This window comes from Cololabis saira, chromosome 14, assembly GCF_033807715.1.
Source record: "Cololabis saira isolate AMF1-May2022 chromosome 14, fColSai1.1, whole genome shotgun sequence".
Lineage (NCBI taxonomy): Eukaryota > Metazoa > Chordata > Actinopteri > Beloniformes > Belonidae > Cololabis > Cololabis saira.
In genome coordinates, this window is record NC_084600.1 from 12971450 (window position 1) to 12989216 (window position 17767).

General features: G+C 46.4%; 1 protein-coding gene across 1 annotated transcript in view; it reads left to right on the forward strand.

Moving 5' to 3' along the window:
* The window catches only part of coro6 (coronin 6), a 29429-nt gene extending 12574 nt beyond the window's left edge, over nt 1-16855 (forward strand). Inside the window, exons 4-11 of the mRNA XM_061739761.1 lie at nt 1472-1601; nt 8268-8446; nt 10069-10188; nt 10323-10427; nt 10565-10710; nt 12662-12719; nt 15410-15637; nt 16038-16855. Of these exons, the coding sequence (XP_061595745.1) occupies nt 1472-1601; nt 8268-8446; nt 10069-10188; nt 10323-10427; nt 10565-10710; nt 12662-12719; nt 15410-15637; nt 16038-16160 (1089 nt within the window). The 3' untranslated portion in view covers nt 16161-16855. The remainder of the gene's footprint in view (nt 1-1471; nt 1602-8267; nt 8447-10068; nt 10189-10322; nt 10428-10564; nt 10711-12661; nt 12720-15409; nt 15638-16037) is intronic.
* The last annotated feature ends 912 nt before the right edge of the window (nt 16856-17767 follow it).

Below are 17767 nucleotides of genomic sequence, written 5' to 3' on the forward strand. Positions count from 1 at the left end.
GTCAAAGATGTGAGTGTGTGGGAGTTCTAACATGGTTCTGTTGGAAGATGACAGCTTGTCTCAGCAGGTGTTCAACCGCACAGTTGTCTCTGAGGACACTTGTTCACGTTGACGCGGCAGAAATCTTTGTCCATCTAACGACTGAATCGCTGCTTCTCTGCTGGCAGCTGCCGCCGGGGTGTTGTTTGAATGTTGCCTTTATCAGTGTGTGTGTGTGTGTGTGTGTGTGTGTGTGTGTGTGTGTGTGTGTGTGTGTGTGTGTGTGTGTGTGTGTGTGTGTGTGTGTGTGTGTGTGTGTGTGTGTGTGTGTGTGTGTGTGTGTGTGTGTCCGTGGACATGCACCAACAGACAGCCGCAGCTGTCATGGTGGTGTTGCTGCCACGGCGTTACAGAAAGGCCAGAACTGTGAAGTCATCCTCCTCGATTCAGGAGACTGATCATTGTGTCATCTGGAGACGGTTATCACAGCGTGTTTATGTGTGGGGGGGCCTGCATCACCTGGAATGTTTGTGTGTTTCTGTTCTCCAGCAGATTTTTATAAGACAATAGTTGCTGAGGGATGTAGCACAAAAGGCCTCAAGCAAACTTCTAAAAACAAATCTGCAGAGCTTTAAAGAGCTATGTTCCAGTTTTGATGTAACTGGCTCTTGCTTCTTGCCGTGCAGTTCATGAAATACTAACAGCAGAAGGTAATATAGGTTCATGTCCTCATTTGTTGGTATGCTTATTAAAGAAAAGGATGACAAACTATATTTTTATAGACAGAGGCCTGGGTTGTAGCTGCCACTGAAGTTATTGAAGACTGACTAAAAATCAGAGAGGCCTGTTGACATTCTGCAGTTTATAAATAAAATTACACATTTAATCAGCATTTAAATAACATTTTCAGCCCAACACAAGTTTTGCCCATGATGTCAATCATTTCTAACAGTTAAAAATGGCACATAAACAAATACATTAATCGGTAAAACCACAACTCTTCTCGTCCCAGTAGTTTTTAATTATTATTGGCTCAGTCAATGCAACGTTCGCCACCTTCCCTTTAGTGTTGGGGTTTTGGAGAGTAAAAGTCTGCACACACGTGTGGACTACAGGTTGGTGTCATTTTGGTTATGAGGTGCATAAAAATGTTGATGTACCAATAAAACTCACCACAGCACACAAATGATGCGTATCCCTCACAGTTGCACTTAAGTTTTATTTTTTTTAACACACGTTTGACTAATTGTTTGTATAATATTTTGCAAATAATTGCAATATCTGCGTTAAAGAGGTTTCCGTTAACCAGTTCAGGTGTTGACCCGGACTTCTACCTACTGAATTACAAACTATTTAACCTTCCAAGTGATCATTTCCATTTCTTGGACAAATACCTGTCCAATTTATTTGGAGTTTTAAAAACTAAAAACACAGTATATGCTTTTTGAAATAGCTTCTGAAAAACCTGTTGAACGGTGTGTGTGCTTTGCAGGTGTGGCAGATCCCAGACCACACGCTGGTCCGGCCCCTGTCCGACCCGGTCGTGGTCCTGGAGGGACACTCAAAGCGGGTGGGCATCGTCAGCTGGCACCCCACCGCACGCAACATCCTCCTCACTGCCGGTGGGTTCACCTGCTCAGACACGGCCGGGGTTTCCTGAGTTTTCCCTTTTCATTTTCTTTTTCTTCCTTTTTTTCTTGATCTTATGCAACATTGATGCTTGAGTGATTCATTCACCATTATTCAAATATATTTCTAAGCTATTTAATTGTATTCTGAAGTATTGTATAACTCTGAGTTATCAGTTATACTGTATAGGCCTATGTATTGTGGTTATATGGTTTTTTTTTTTTAATAATTACTTTTACGTGCGCGCATGAAACCTTTAAGTGAGCACGTAAAGTTGTTTACGTGAGCACATAAAACATTTATGCACTCACTAAAAAGTTTCACGCGCTCTCGCAAAACTTATAAGTGAGTGCCTAAAAGTTGTTCTACGTGAGCACGTAAAAACAAGTACATGGGAGTTTTGCTGGAACAGGAGACCCTCCAGTTGCGCCCTGCTCTGTTTATGAATGGAAATGACATTACAGGATTTAGATGAGCTATATTTTAACCTGGGACTCCATTATAAGGACATTACCACTTTGCTTGCAAGTAAACAACTTTACGTGCTCACTTAAAGGTTTCACGTGCGCGCGTAAAACTCATAAAAAAAAAAAAATCCGTGTCCCTTTAGGGGCTCCGTAGTTTTGTGAATTATTGTTTTTTATTTTTTCTTGTTTTTAGGAGGGGGGAGTTGCTTATAAACCCTTCAGGTTTTTATTTTTTTAATTTTTTTAATTAGTTTGCACACAATAAAAGTAACATTTACAATCAAAATAGTAAAACAAATGTGACAGGAAAGGTCAAAAAGCCAACAGGCTTATGCAGTGGACCTCCCCTCAATTTAGGAAGTAAAACGAAAGTTACGCCTGTAACTACGGTTCTATGAGTCCCGGATGACCGCCAGGCGGTGCTGTAAGCACTGGATATCTCCCCTCGCGCATGCGCATGTCGAGTACAATACCAACAATGTCACGTCACCCGTGACCCCTGCATGACCCCCGGAAGGGTATATCTTCCTGCGTCAGCATGGGATCGGCTCCTAGAATCTTCTCGCGAGAGCACGAGGATTCGGAGTGACCGGCAGGCCTGGCGGTCATCCGGGACTCATAGAACTGTAGTTACAGGCGTAACTTTCGTTCTATTTCGTCCCTACTGACCGCCAGGCGGTGCTGTAAGCACTGGATGACGAATACCAACAATGTCACATAGAATCCCGGTCACATACCTCACTGATCAGGGGCAGAAGGACCCGGGAGTAGAACCACGCCCAATGGTTGGGGAGTGGCGACATTGATCCGGTAAAACCTGGAGAACGTGTCCGGCGACGTCCACGAAGCTGCTGCGCAGATGTCCTCCAGAGGCACCCCCTTCAGGGCAGTCCAAGAAGCTGCGACGCTTCTGGTCGAGTGGCACCTCACCCCCACTGGTAAGGGGCGGCCACTGGCCCTGTAGGCGTGCTCGATGGTGTCCACCACCCAGTGGGACAGGCGCTGTCTAGAAATAGCGCGCCCCCTGTTAGGGCCACCATGACAGATAAAAAGCTGCTCCGACCGTCGCACAGGCGCGGTGGCAGCAACATAAGCAGTAAGGGCCCGTACGGGGCACAAAGGGCTTGGCCCACCCTCCGCAGGCTCGGGGTCGAACCGGGCAAGCTGGATAGGCCGATTAGCATGATCGCGTGGCAGGACCTTGGGCAGGAACGCCACGTTCGGCCACAACGTAACCCCTGAGCCATCCGGGTTCCACCTCAGGCAGTACCCGCTGACTGACAGGGCATGTAACTCACTGACTCGCTTTGCTGACGTCATAGCGAGGAGAAAAGCCGTCTTCATAGAGAGACACTTCAGGTCCACCTGGGCCAAGGGCTCAAAAGGTGGAGAAGAGAGGGCACCTAGTACCATAGACAGGTCCCACACCGGGGCCCTTGGGGTCCTCGGGGAGCGCAGCCTCAGAGCCCCCCTAAGAAAGAGAGAAACCAGCCGGTGGCACCCCACGGTGGCATTCCCGACCAGGGCATGTCGTGATGAAATGGCCGCCACGTACACCCGTAAGGTGGACTGAGCACGGCCATCATCCAGGAGGGACTGAAGGAACTCCAGGATCGTGGCCACAGGGCAAAGCATAGGGTCCTCTGCCCTGTCCGCACACCAGGCAGAGAATCTCCTCCACTTGCACTCATACTGGAGGCGGGTGGAGGGCGCACGAGCGTTCAAGATGGTAGCCCTGACGGGCTCAGTACAGCTTGACACTAACGGGTCGGGCCCTGCAGTGGCCAGACCCAGAGTTGAAGGCGACGGGGGTCGGGATGCCAAATCCGACCCCCCAGCTGGGACAGAAGGTCCCTCCGGTCGGGTAGGCGCCATGGCGTGCCCCAGCAGAGCCTCCGGAGTAGTGGGAACCACGGTCTCCCCGGCCAGAAGGGGGCCACCAAGAGGAGCCTGTGACCTCTCTGGAGGACCCTCTGCAACGTCGGCAGGATTAAAGGTAGTGGGGGGAACGCGTACAGGAGCCCGTCGGGCCACTCGTGCCTAGGGCATCCTGACCCAGAGGACTGGTCTCCTCTGTCCAGGAGAACCAGAGGGGGCAGTGAGCCGAGACGCCCGAGGCGAAGAGGTCCACCACCGCTCTGCCGAAGAGGACCCAAATCATCCCCACTACCTCCGGATGAAGCCGCCACTCTCCTGGGGGAGGCTTGTGCCGGGACAGGAAGTCTGCCACCTGATTCCTGACCCCTGGCAGGTATATCGCCCGCAGGCTGAGGAGGCGAGGAGCGGCCCACGTCAGAAGGCCCCGGGACACCTGCAGCAGCTGTGCAAACCCGGTGCCCCCCTGGTGGTTGATCTGGGAGACAGTGGACACATTGTCCGACCGGACCAGTACGTGCCTCCCCCATAGGTGAGGTAAAAAGTGCTCGAGTGCTCGGTGTACAGCACGGAGCTCCAGCACATTGATGTGGCGTGTGCGGTCCCGCGCAGACCACTGCCCTTGGGAAGGCCTGCTGCGCCAAACAGCACCCCACCCCGAAAGGGAGGCATCTGCGGTGACAGTCTCCCGGAAGGAGGGGATAGTGCCCAAGGGCACACCCCCCAGCAGGAATGCCCCGTCTTTCCAGGGTGCCAGGGCATGGACACACACCCGCGACACCCTGACCAGCCTGTGCCTGTGCCTCCCAGCATCCAGGCGAAGGCTGTTCAGCCATATCTGCAGGGGGCGTAGCGTCAGCAGGCCCAAAGGCACAACAGCCGAGGCGGCTGTCAATATGCCCAAAAGCTGCAGGAACTGGAGGTAAGGCAGCCGTCTGCCCCTCCTGAATCGGGGGAAAAGCCGCAGGATGTCGCTCACACGCCGCGGTGAGAGACAGGCCCTCATGGTCACCGAGTCGAGTACCAATCCTAAGTAGGCGACTCGCTGGGAGGGAGCCAGACAGCTCTTCCCTCTGTTCACTGTGAGCCCTAGTTTGGCCACATGCGACAAAAGGAGGGCCATGTCTGCCACCACTTGTTCTCGGGACGGCGCGCATATCAGCCAGTCGTCCAGGTACGGCAGAACCTTCATACCCTGTGCCTGCAGGGGAGCGAGGGCTGCCGCCACGCACCTGGTGAAAACTCTTGGGGACAGGGAGAGCCCGAACGGGAGCACCCTGAACTGGTAATGGCGGTCCTGATAGGCGAACCTCAGGAACCGCTGGTGCTGTGCCGCAATCGGCACGTGAAAGTAAGCGTCCTGTAGATCTACCGTCGTAAACCACTCCCCCTGACCGACCGCACGCAGAACATCTGCTGTGGTCAGCATCCGGAAGGGCAGGGCCTTCATGTACCCGTTGAGGCCTCTCAGGTCCAAGATGGGACGAAGGCCGCCGTCTTTCTTGCTGACGAGAAAGTAGGTTGAGTAGAACCCCCGGGGCTGCAGCAGGGGGTCTAGCGGCACAATGGCGCCCTTGGCCAGCAGGACGGACAACTCCTGAGTCAGAGCCAGAATGTTCGCCGGGTCTCTGATGACGGTCATCATGACCCGGCCGGAGGTAGGGGGCCGGTGTCGGAACTGCAGTACGTACCCGTGGGTTAAGGTGGAAATTACCCAGGGGTCCGACGAGCAGGCAGCCCAGTGACTGAGCTGCTGCCGGAAAAAGCAGCCGACGACCGGCCCGTGGCCCTAGCGCCGTCTCCCCCGGCCTCTGGACGTGCCGGGGGGGCGATGGTCGAGGCCAACACCCCAACGCTGCTGGGGCGGTCCGCGCACAGGGGGGCGAAACCCCCCGGCAGGCTGTCCAACGGGCCGTTGGGAGCTGCGCTGGCTCCTGCGGGCAGGAGGCTGGGGGCGACGTCCAGGGGCGGACGAAGGGCCCCTCGGTGTACTGGAAGCGGGCGCCCTCCTGTGAAGGTGCACCAGTCGCTGCCTGGTCTCATCGGCCAGGGCGGTGCGGTCCAGAGCTTCCAGGGCAGTTGCCCCAAACAGCTCCCCCGGTTCTGCCGGTGCCTGACGAAGAACCCTATGAGCAGTTTCCGTCAGGGGTGACTGCGCCAGCCAGACATGACGGCGCGTGTGCACCAGGGTGGACATCAGCCGCCCCAGTTCCCTCGTCTGGGAGGCAAAAGCCTGTAGGGACACATCACACAAGTCCCGTGTGGAATCATCCACCTGTGCATCCTGCAGGGAGGTGGAGAGAGCCAGTAGCAGATGAGAAAGGGTGTTCCCCAGCCGGCCGATGCGCGCCGCTGTTTCATAAGCCTTACAAATATGCCCATCAGTAACCCTACACTGGGTAGAGGGGCACTTGGGATCTGGCTTCAGAGCCTCATCAGGAGCCACTATCAGTGCTGCAATGGAGGGCTCGATGGGGGGCATGTGGTGGAGACCAGCCACTGCAGCGTCCTCCATCGCCGTCAGAGCACGGCCATCAGCTGTTAGCCTGGAGAGGGCTGTGACATCTCTCCAGCATGAGTGCAGCTCCCTCAAAAAATCCGACGAAGGCGGAATGGTGAATTCCACCGGAGAAGGATTGCGCCTGTGGAAGGCGCTAGAGGCCACCTCCGCACGCGGTGCATCCAGCTGCAAGTGTGCCAGGGCAGTGCGGATAATGCTCTGCACGGAGGAACAAACCGTCCCCTCCCGAGAGCTCTGGGCAGATGAGTGCGAGGAGAACCCCGAGCGCTGTGAGGCCGGGTCCCCTGAAGACACGTTGAAGTGGCTCGCCGAGGCTGCAATGGAGATGGTGTCCTCTGGCAGCGGCGGTGGCGACCCCAGAGCAAACTCTGGCATGGCAGGTTCCACCTGGCCAGTACCAGGTTGCAGATTGAGGAGGAGCGCCTTCATCTGCTCCATGTCGGCAGCCAAGCGATCTACCTTCGAGGAGAGCTGGCTCGTCATCCGCCGTCGTTTGGGGGCCCCCGCCACTCTCTTTGCCGATCGCTTCAGAGAAGACTGCGGCTGGGATGAGGGGAGGCTGGCCGACGGCCCCGGCTGCTCAGGGCCCAGGCATGACACGCAGAGGTCCTGGTCAACCCCAGGATCCAGGGCGGCCATGCACCCTGAGCATGAACGCTCCATCACAGCGACCGGTGGGAGAGGGAGCGGACACGCTGCCGTCGCCACGGATGTGCTGGCAGGAGAGAGGAGCGGACACGCTGCGTCACCACGTAGGTGTCAGTGGGAGAGGGGAGCGGAAACGCTGCCGTCACCACAGCGAGCACGCTGCCGTCACCACCGATATGCAGGTGGGAGAGGGGAGGGCCACGCTGCCGTCAATACGGGTGTGTCAGTGGGAGAGGGGAGTGGAAACGCTGCCGTCACCACAGCGAGCACGCTGCCGTCACCACCGATATGCAGGTGGGAGAGGGGAGGGCCACGCTGCCGTCACCACGGCTATGAGAAAAGGCAAAAAAGACGCTCTTTACTCAAAAGGAAGGACAAAAAAAGGTGTTGTTTTTTGTTTTGTTTTTTTTCAGCAGAAAAAATAACTGCAGAGAATATTCAGGTGTCGGGCGCAGCCAACAGCTTACCTTCTGTCAGCTGGGCCAGGGGGGCGGGGCGGGGAGACGCCGCCGCCGCCGCAACGAACACCAATAAATACCGCGCGGCCACAGCCTCTTGGAGGACGACAGAGATCGTTACTCCTACCTTACGGCACGAAGCTGCACGGGGGCAGTGTGAATTAAATGAGATGATACATTTCTTTTAAAACTCTCTAGAGAAGCAGAGCTTTTGATAATGTAAGATTTGGAGTTCCATATTTGTACACCACGATATCTGAGGGAATACTGGCCGTGTTTAGTTTTATAAAAAGGAACATGAAGATGATTGACTAGTATTTGACTAGACTGTCTAGTATTATATGAATGTATTTGAGAATTATTTTTGAAAAAATGACTAAACGATAGTGGTAAAGAAAAAGGCAAAAACATACGTATATATATATATTTTATGACCTCTACTGCACATCTTTTCTTAACTTTTTTCCTCTGTATATATATATATATATATATATATATATATATATATACCGGTGTATATATATATATATATATATATATATATATATATATACATATACATATACATATATATGTATTATATGTATATATTTATATGTTCCTTTTTACGAGTGCAAACAATTTAAAAAAAAAAAGACAAAGCAGATGTGACAAAGATCTTTTTTTCTTCCCGACATGTCCACCCTCCAGGCAGTGATAACCTGATAATCATCTGGAACGTGGGGACGGGGGAACCCCTCATCTCCATGGACGACCACCCAGACCTCATCTACAGCGTCAGCTGGAATCGAAACGGGAGCTTGTTTTGCACCACCTCTAAGGATCGACGTCTGCGTGTCTGTGATCCTCGTAAGAGGGAGGTGGTAGCGGTGAGTCAGTACAAAAAAAGAAAACATATGTTAATCCATACAATACACACATATTCAATGGAAAAACTATTGAACCTTTTTATAAACACGAGAGCACTTAAGCCCTGTGGTCTCCTCGGCCAGAAAGAAACCTTTTTTCTGTGTTTTGCTGACAGGCTCTGCTGTACCACGAACACTAAAAACAGAGGAAATTGGTCTTTTTGGTCCAAGAGGCCACCTTGTAGTTGAGAGGTGTTTTAGGTTCACAATTTAGTCCAAATCCAAAGAAAAGACAAGTTGCACATTAAGTCCTTGGAAACACTGAGATGTTTTATTGAAGATGTTCCTGAAGGGTTCAAAAGTTGATGCAACAGGAAAACAGCAATCAGATGTGAAAGGATGCTCCAGTTATGTTAAAAGATATTGTTACTATCATCAATGAATGTGATATGTATTCTGCAGCCTCATTCGTCAAGATGACCTACTTAATGTACAAAAATATATTTGTTGTTATGAGGTCTTCAGTCCAATTTGACCCATATGTCAAAAAGATGTGTTAAATTCTGTTCTGGGGTGTGTTTAACACTGAACAAGAAAAATGGTCATGGTTAACTGGATGAAACACGCCCCTTGTTGCCAAATGGACACAGAAAATGAAACCTCACACCCTTCACTTACTGACCTCCACATTTAGGAGTCTTATACCCATCACAGCAATCTCCTGCACGCCCGCCGATAGGGGGGGACAAACGGGTCTGTTGTCTCGGGCCCAAGGGGCCCAGGGGGGGGCCCAGAAATGAAAAAAAAACAATTTTTTTTTTTTTTTAATTCTCATTAAAAATGTTTCAAAATGTTTCAAAATATGCCTATTTGTGGAAAAGATATGTAGTATTTGAGTTACATAAAAGCTTGTTATTTGTTTTCTTCCTAATTGTCCTTGTGGTCAACAACCCCCAACACAAAAATGGTTTGGCCGCTGATCAAAATTTGATGTTATCATTTAATTCAACCATTAGAATGGTCAAAATGTCCGGTCAGCACAAGTCTGGTGCTCAGAAAAGAAGAGAAAAGAGAAGAAGAGAAGAAGAAAATAGAGGCCTCATAGATTCTCTACACAAATATTTTAAAAAGGTGGTGACGGTGAAGCTGGAATTAATAAAGTCAGCGTAGAGCAAGGTAAGAAACAGCAGCCAACGTTTACCAACCTTGTAACTTAACCTAACTGGCTAGCTCTAATGTTAACGTCCATTAGCTTGTATAAAAACCTGAAGAGCAGAGGGAGAGGAGAGGAAGAGGGAGAAGGAGAGATCTGGGCGCAGGGGGGCCCATCTTAGATTATTTGGTCCGGGGACCCGGCAAGACTGTCAGCTGGCCTGATCTCCTGTATCACATTTCTGAATGTATAAGCACCAAAATTAATAAATTCTCCCTTGTCCCTTCCCTGCTGTTATACAAAGTTTCTTAAGTAGTTTTAGCAGTAGGCTGCTGACAAAGAAAAAGGATTACTGACGCTGAGAAAATCTGGCCTGTAAACTGAAGTAATCATGTTCTGAGCAGCTGAAAAAGCTTAGAAGCCGTCAACTTTTTTTTCTTTTTCTTTTAATGTGCATCTGTAATAACATCTGTACGCTGCTGACCGACAGGAACGGCTGGCTCCACACGAGGGCATCCGGCCAATGAGAGCCATCTTCACCAGAGACGGGAATATCTTCACCACAGGATTCACCCGGATGAGCCAGAGAGAGCTGGGCCTGTGGGACCCGGTAGGAAGCAGATTTCAAACGCGCCTTATGCACACACCTACATGTAGACACACATTCACACCTACATGCATGTGCACAATCAAATGGTAGCTGCAATCAATGTTTTTTTTGTTTCTTTTTTAAATTCTCCACAGACAAATTTTGAGGAGCCTATAGCACTTTTGGAGTTGGACACAAGTAATGGGGTGTTGTTACCATATTACGATCCAGATGCCAACATGGTGTACCTGTCCGGAAAGGTAAAAGAAAAAAAAAAGATTTGCATCATATTTCAAAATCATATTCTTATTTTGAATGTATTATATTATTTTGTTTCCTAATGCGTTTTTGTCTTTGATAGAGCTCACATGTGCGTTCTGTGTGTTGGTGTGTGTAGGGGGACAGCAGTATCCGGTACTTTGAGATCACGGAGGAGCCGCCCTACGTTCACTACCTCAGCACCTTCAGCAGTAAGGAGCCCCAGAGAGGGATGGGCTTCATGCCCAAGAGGGGTGTGGACGTCACCAAATGTGAGATCGCTCGGTAAGATACTGATGACGAATTAGAATGGCCATAATTTCACCATTTTCACCATTTCATTTTCATTTTGTCATGAAATCATATTGAAAAGGCTGAAGATATTGCTTGAGTGTGATTCAGCTCAAATTCAGTCATGGATCTGTGTAATACATCAATATCAGTGCATTGAGTGCATATATTTCATGAGAAGTGCTCTATGGGCCCGATTTACTAAGATCCTAAATAAAGAGTACTAAATTGCGTGTGCACTGAAAAAGTTTGCACGTGCTGTTGTTGTGTGTTTTGCGGGTGATCAACTAAGATTGCGTGCGCAATTGATAACAGGTGCAAACAGCAGTATTTAAATGAGGTGTTGCGTGTCTTTTGCGAGCGCAAACTCTGCGCCATGGAGAGTCTGGATGGAAAGCAGGATAGTTGCAAGCGCAAAATGAAATTTGACGAGTTGGAGTTAGTGATATTAGTGGAAGAGGCAAATTGTTGTGCCGTATTCAGCACCCCTGCCGTGAAAAGCACCCCCTCGTATATTCAATGATAAGTAGACCAAGAAAAAAAACAACACACTGACACTTCAATATATTTATATATACACACTCACACAAACACATACTTAGGAGTTTATATTATATATATTTACAAATATTATGGAAGACAACACAGTAAGCAGGCTATTAATTAATGACATCAATAACCATTTACCCGATTTTTGTTATCTGTGACTGTGATTGTGGGAAAGTATGACTATTGTGGAATCCATGAGCGCATTTAAACATGAATCATTAACACAAAACCCGACGCTACGTGACACAGAATGAGAATATAATTTTTGTCAGACGAGGGGGTTCTTTTCACGGGGTGCAGGTGCACAATAGGCGCACAAGTAAGAAACACTTTTTTTCCATGAAAACACGTGATTTATTTATTATCACAAATAAAAAAATGAATGTGCCTCCTGTGGCAACCTTTTGCTGAATAATACTCGATGTAACATTCAAATAAAATATTTCTCCTTTTGCATGTGGAGATTAGCACCTTCCTTTCGAACGTATTAAATACAGACGCAATCACAATACGCGCAACTACTTTCAGGCTTGGTAAATCTCATTGCGTGTGGTAAATTAACCTATTTGCATTTTCCCCTCCCAGTATTTAGCGCTCTCTGGCGGTTACGCCCCATATTGATTATTCATCAGGGCAAAAGTACTAAATGAATAGCGTGCGCTATTCTGCGGATTACAGAGACGCAGTCGTCTTTGCACGCCGTTAGTAGATCAGCTCGCACATTGGTTTGCGGGTGCTGTCAAGTTTGCACAGGTTTTTACGCACGCAAACCTTTAGTAAATCAGGCCCTATGAGTGTTTTTTATAAATAAGTGTAGCACTTTGTCGAACCTAGATGTGTTTAAAAAAGGTGCAGTATAAAAGCTGACCATTTAGCACTTATCATGATGTCAAACTCAACACACCTTCTGGTTTCAGGCTCTCATATTCTGTATTCTCACCAACTTCTTGCTCAGCAGCTGTCAGCCATTATCATATTCAACTTGCCCACAATTTAACTGATGTGTCAACATGTAAACCTTCAATGTAAACGAAAGAAGAGATTACGGCACTTAGAAATTAACTAGGGACATGATTTATAAACTGTGACTCTCGTGCAAATACACAATCTGAAGCTGACGCTCCACTGCTGACTTTGTGATAATATTATTTTTTTAAATAACTTTTACTTTGTGAAACTGTGTAAAAGCGGTCACCTCTATATCCTCTGCCTTTAACTCGCCTTTATGTCCAAAGTTTTGAGCATCTATTTGTCAAGTGACGAGCTGATGCACAGGTGATCATCATATTCTCCCCGGCGTTCATAAACATTAAACTCATGTGTAATAAACACACTGCTGGTGGATGTTGGTTACTTTTTTTTCCTCACTATTTTATGTTTCCATTCATCTTCCTAGGTTATACAAGCTGCACGATAAGAAGTGTGAGCCTATCACAATGACTGTGCCCAGAAAGGTAAGTCCAGCTGACTCGCCGTTTACAGTCTACATGTTAATCTGCGTTCCTACCTCAGGCGGGGATGGAAGATGTCCAACTACCCTCCAGGGATCAATTAAACATTATCTTCAACTGATGCAACATCATACATAGCGACGTAAAGCTAAAGTAAACATGAGTTGTCATATTTGTTAAATTGTAGAAAAACTAATATTAAAGGAGCATGAGGCTCCTTTTAAGAAATGAGACTCTCTAGCGCCACCCTTCACCACGACGGCAGTCGGGGGTACTGCAGCCAACAGTGAAGCCGGCACGGGAGAACGGGGAGAACGCGCATGCAGCATCATTTGACGTCACATCCACAGCCCAGCGCGGGAAATTCCGGTCACCATTGCAGCACATTTTGCAGCACACAGCCTGTTCAAGGCAAAGGAGAGATACACTAGAGGAATCATTCTTTTTGGTTTGGAACGCTTCATCTGACATTATTACTAGAAAACTTAATACGTATACGAATTTTTTTCATAAATCCTGCCTCAATCCTGCCTCATGCTCCTTTAATCATGCAGAAACATGCATTCCTTCATTGGATGGATCGTTGGCTCTTCACACGTTGTCTGTTATGTGTCATGTGGACACTGTGTAGGCTATGTTAATCTACTTGCACATTAAATTCTTTAACAATCACAGCAAAACACTGGTAATTTGGCTATTAAGTCTACCAGCTGGTGTGAAGCCGCTCCACCATCTGCACGGTTGAGTTTCAGCTTTTCCAAACCTAAAACGTTCTCCATCTCATTATTTATCTGAGTCAGCAGCCTGAATTCAATCATTTTCCACATCCAGAGATGAACGGTTAACTAGCTAGTCGGCAGACACAATACTAGATCGTGGTTTACTAGTCCCAGGCTAATGCATGGAAGTAGGCCTGTTTAAAATATTATGAAGTTTAGGGGAATAATAAAATAAAAAAAAACAGAATATTTTGTCCACAGCTCCTTAATTCATGCCAATTTCTGTTGGAATATCTCTGAAAGAGTTCATCTTCTTTTCCATTTATCCTTTCTGAAAAAGATAGCAGAGCAACACCATGCTCTGAGTCACTGACTACGTTTACATGCAGTCAAAATTGTGGTTAAGGTCAATATTCCGGTTACTGAAACATTGGGAATAATCTGTTTCCCTGCGTGAGCAAACAGGGTTATCCCTGTTTACATGGTGATTAATCATTTGGGATATCTGGATCAAACCAGCGACGGACGGAGAACGTCATGACGCAATTTCCGTCATTTCCACTTCTTCTTCCTGTATCCAAACCAGTAGAAGTCGCCTTCTTTTTCACTTTGGTGCTGGTACTGACCCACCAGGACTGAACACGATTCCTTGTCGCCTTCTTCATTAATGGAAGGCGAAAACGTGAAGAAATGACAAATGGAGCTGGAGCTGTGCCGTCCATATCCATGCTACCCGTTTCCACCAGAGGACCCGGACACTTTGGATGAAGGTGCAGTCAGGACTGGTGGGAACGGGTCGTAATGATGGAGTTCACCCATGCCGACTCGTTTCTCCATGTTTATAAGAACTTCCTGGACTCAAAAGACCAAGATTCCTTGCGAGAAGAACATGCGCAGAAAACAAATTCATGTTCCTTTTGATGGGAATATCCCGTTAGGCGTTTACATGACCAAATAATCGGGTTAGAAAAGGAGGAACCCAGGGGTCATATTCAGGTTTTCTTTTTTATTAACATACAGTACAAACAGCAACAAAAGACGACATCAGTTACAATGACGTGTATCTAGGCGTGTGTGTGTGTGTGTGTGTGTGTGTGTGTGTGTGTGTGTGTGTGTGTGTGTGTGTGTGTGTGTGTGTGTGTGTGTGTGTGTGTGTGTGTGTGTGTGTGTGTGTGTGTGTGTGTGTGTGTGTGTGTGTGTGGATAATATGATGAAGGTAGATAAATAAATGAATGAATGAATAATTCGAGAATAGATAAATAAACAAATAAATAATTATCATATAGAGTGATATAATATAAATATATGTTATACTATAATAGCATAATAATATAGTAATATCCTTTTTTTTATTTTATTTATTAACATACAGTGCAAACAACGACAAAAGACGACATCAGTGTGTGTGCGTGTGTGTGTGTGTGTGTGTGTGTGTAAATAAGATGATGAAAGTGGATACATAAATTGAGAATATTAATTTGAGAGTAAACAAATATAGTAATATCCTAATATAACATAATAATTTTTATAATATTATAACATATAAAAAAATGATATCACCATACTATAGTATATAACAATATAATAATACTATAGTTTAACATCCCATGAGATTTCATAACTTAATATAATAATACACTATGAAACAGTATATCATGATAATGCCAAGAATAATTTTTAGAATTAGAATTGGTAATTTATATATTGCAATGAGGGGTGAGGTCAGACCGGGGCGTCAGAGAAGCGAGCAGGAGAGGGGGTCCCCCCACCAGCAGGAGAGGGGGTCCCCCCCACCAGACTCCAGCTGCCCCATATTCGGGTTTTTAAAAACCGGAATATGAGCAAATTCCGGTTATTCAAATGGGTTATTGGTGTTTACATGGCCGTGCGCAACCGGGTTATTGCTAATATTCCGGTTATTGACTGCACGTAAACGCAGTCACTCTGAATAAGTCTCCCTTTTCTCCTGTCCAGTCGGATCTCTTCCAGGACGACCTGTACCCAGACACAGCGGGGCCCGAGCCCGCCATGGAGCCGGACGAGTGGCTGGACGGCCGCGACGAAGACCCTATCCTGGTGTCCATGAGAGGGGGTTACATACCGCCTAAAAGTCGAGAGCTGAAAGTAGCGAGAAAGAATGTGCTGGACTCCAGGCCGACCACCCGGCGCAGCATGTCCGCTCTGGACACCAACAGCCTGCCGGTAAGTTGGGTTACTTCTGTGCCGCTTTGCTATATTGTATATTCTGTTTGGATTAAAAAAAAAAAAAAAAAAAAAAAAAAAAAAAAAAAAAAAAAACAACAACAACAACAACAGTTTTTCAACGTGTATTATGTACCAATATTGATACGATCAATCTTCTCTCTATTCAACCCTTTTCTGTTGATCTCTCTTCTATTTGTGCCTGCACACATTTCTCCCCTCCAAAGGCTTCCATCTTTGATTTTGTTTATCTTCTCCAGTTGTTCACTGTCCGTGACCTACAATATTTTCCCCTTTCTCTTCGTCCTTATTTCCCCCTTTCTATCACCTCTATTTTTCCCTTTCCTCCACCGTGTTCCTTCTTTTCCTCTGTTTTTTTCTCTTCTCTCTGTCTGTCCAGCCTGAGTTGCTTGAGAGGTTGTTGGAGGAGATTCAGAATCTGAAGGCCACGGTTTTGTCTCAGGAGAAGAGAATCTGTGACTTGGAGAATAAGCTTTCCCAATACACCAACGGCACGGCCTGATGTGCCTTTTTGCACACGTATTCTAAAGAACTGGTCTAAGTTTCACAGCCGTTATTATAGCTATGCATTTCCACTGCACTCACAAGAAACCACGCTTCTAAATACTGTCAGAGTGCTGCCTCTTTAAAAGGTACTGCCGTGTAAGGATATGAATGTGGACAATTGTCAGCTCGTGCATATCACACCCAGATGCCTTGTGATTAATTCTACAGAAAAATCTATGCCCAATGTTCAATTCATGTCCCTTTAATGCTATGGCAATATATTCTAGTGTAGTCACACATTTGTAGTTATTTTAAAGGCTTGAGGCAGGAGCTGTGGAGCTTCAGGCTGTCATTTCAAGGGATATATGCAAGTAAGATTAAAGGTCTGAACACATTAAAAACTGTTTTTACAGTTTTTAAGAGGGGGAAGCGACATTTAGAAAAAGGAATGTAAGTGAAAGAAAAGAAAAACACCAAATGTCCCCAAATATCACCACGGAAAAGCGTGTACACATGTTTTGGCGGGTTGCTGCCTCTCTTTCCTCCTCAGATGACCACAGTATTAAGGCGATTCTCTCTGAAAAACTCTCAAAATGTATATAGTGATGAAGGAAACAGATGGAAAATGAGAAAATTATTAGGTTTTCTTTTAAAAAAAGGGAAAAAGTTTAGACACAGTATAAAAAGAATAAAAAAATGTGTTTTTTAAAAGTGTCTGCTTCATTTGTTCATTTTTACAATGTTTATCTATCTATCTATCTATCTATCTATCTATCTATCTATCTATCTATCTATCTATCTATCTATCTATCTATCTATCTATCTATTATAATAATAATAATAATAATAATAATAATAATAATAATAATAATAATAAACTTTATTAAGGACACAAGGTCCATAGCACAAAAAATAAAGATAAAATCCACAGTAATCACATATCACATATCACATGACATTTACATATAGGCTTATACACCAATGATTCCAGATTCTGGAGAAGAACCTGACTGAGCTCTGTGCAGGGTTAGTGTGAGAATTATATTGTTCCCAGAGTCCGACAACCTGCACATACATCTGTGCATAAGGTTACGCAGTACAGCAGTGCAGGTAGGCACACTGACACTGACAAACAGCTGACTTCACTGCTCCAGCGTGGCACCTTGAGCAACAGCCTCATCCCATCATTGTAGGCTACATGAAGTTTCTGCATACTGCTCTTTTTATAGCGACGCCACAAGTGAGCAGTATACATGGGGGTACAATAGGCTCTAAAAAGTGCAGCCTTCACAGGTACAGAGCACACACCAAATTTGCGTACAAGTGTGTTCGCTTGCGCATACAATGCATGAAGCTGTCTATAAATGTCCCTATCATCAGACAGGTCAGACAGGAGTATCTATCTATCTATCTATCAATCTATCTATCTATCTATCTATCTATCTATCTATCTATCTATTGAAATTTTGTATATCTACACTTTCTTCATATTGTATCTTTACAAATAATATCAATTGCAACAACCAGCTAAGTGAAATTTTTTGTCTCATTATTTCAAAACACACCTCTTCTCCTTGGCCTTCCCTGAATAGGCTGAGGTCCCCTCCCTGTTTTTGTTTTGTT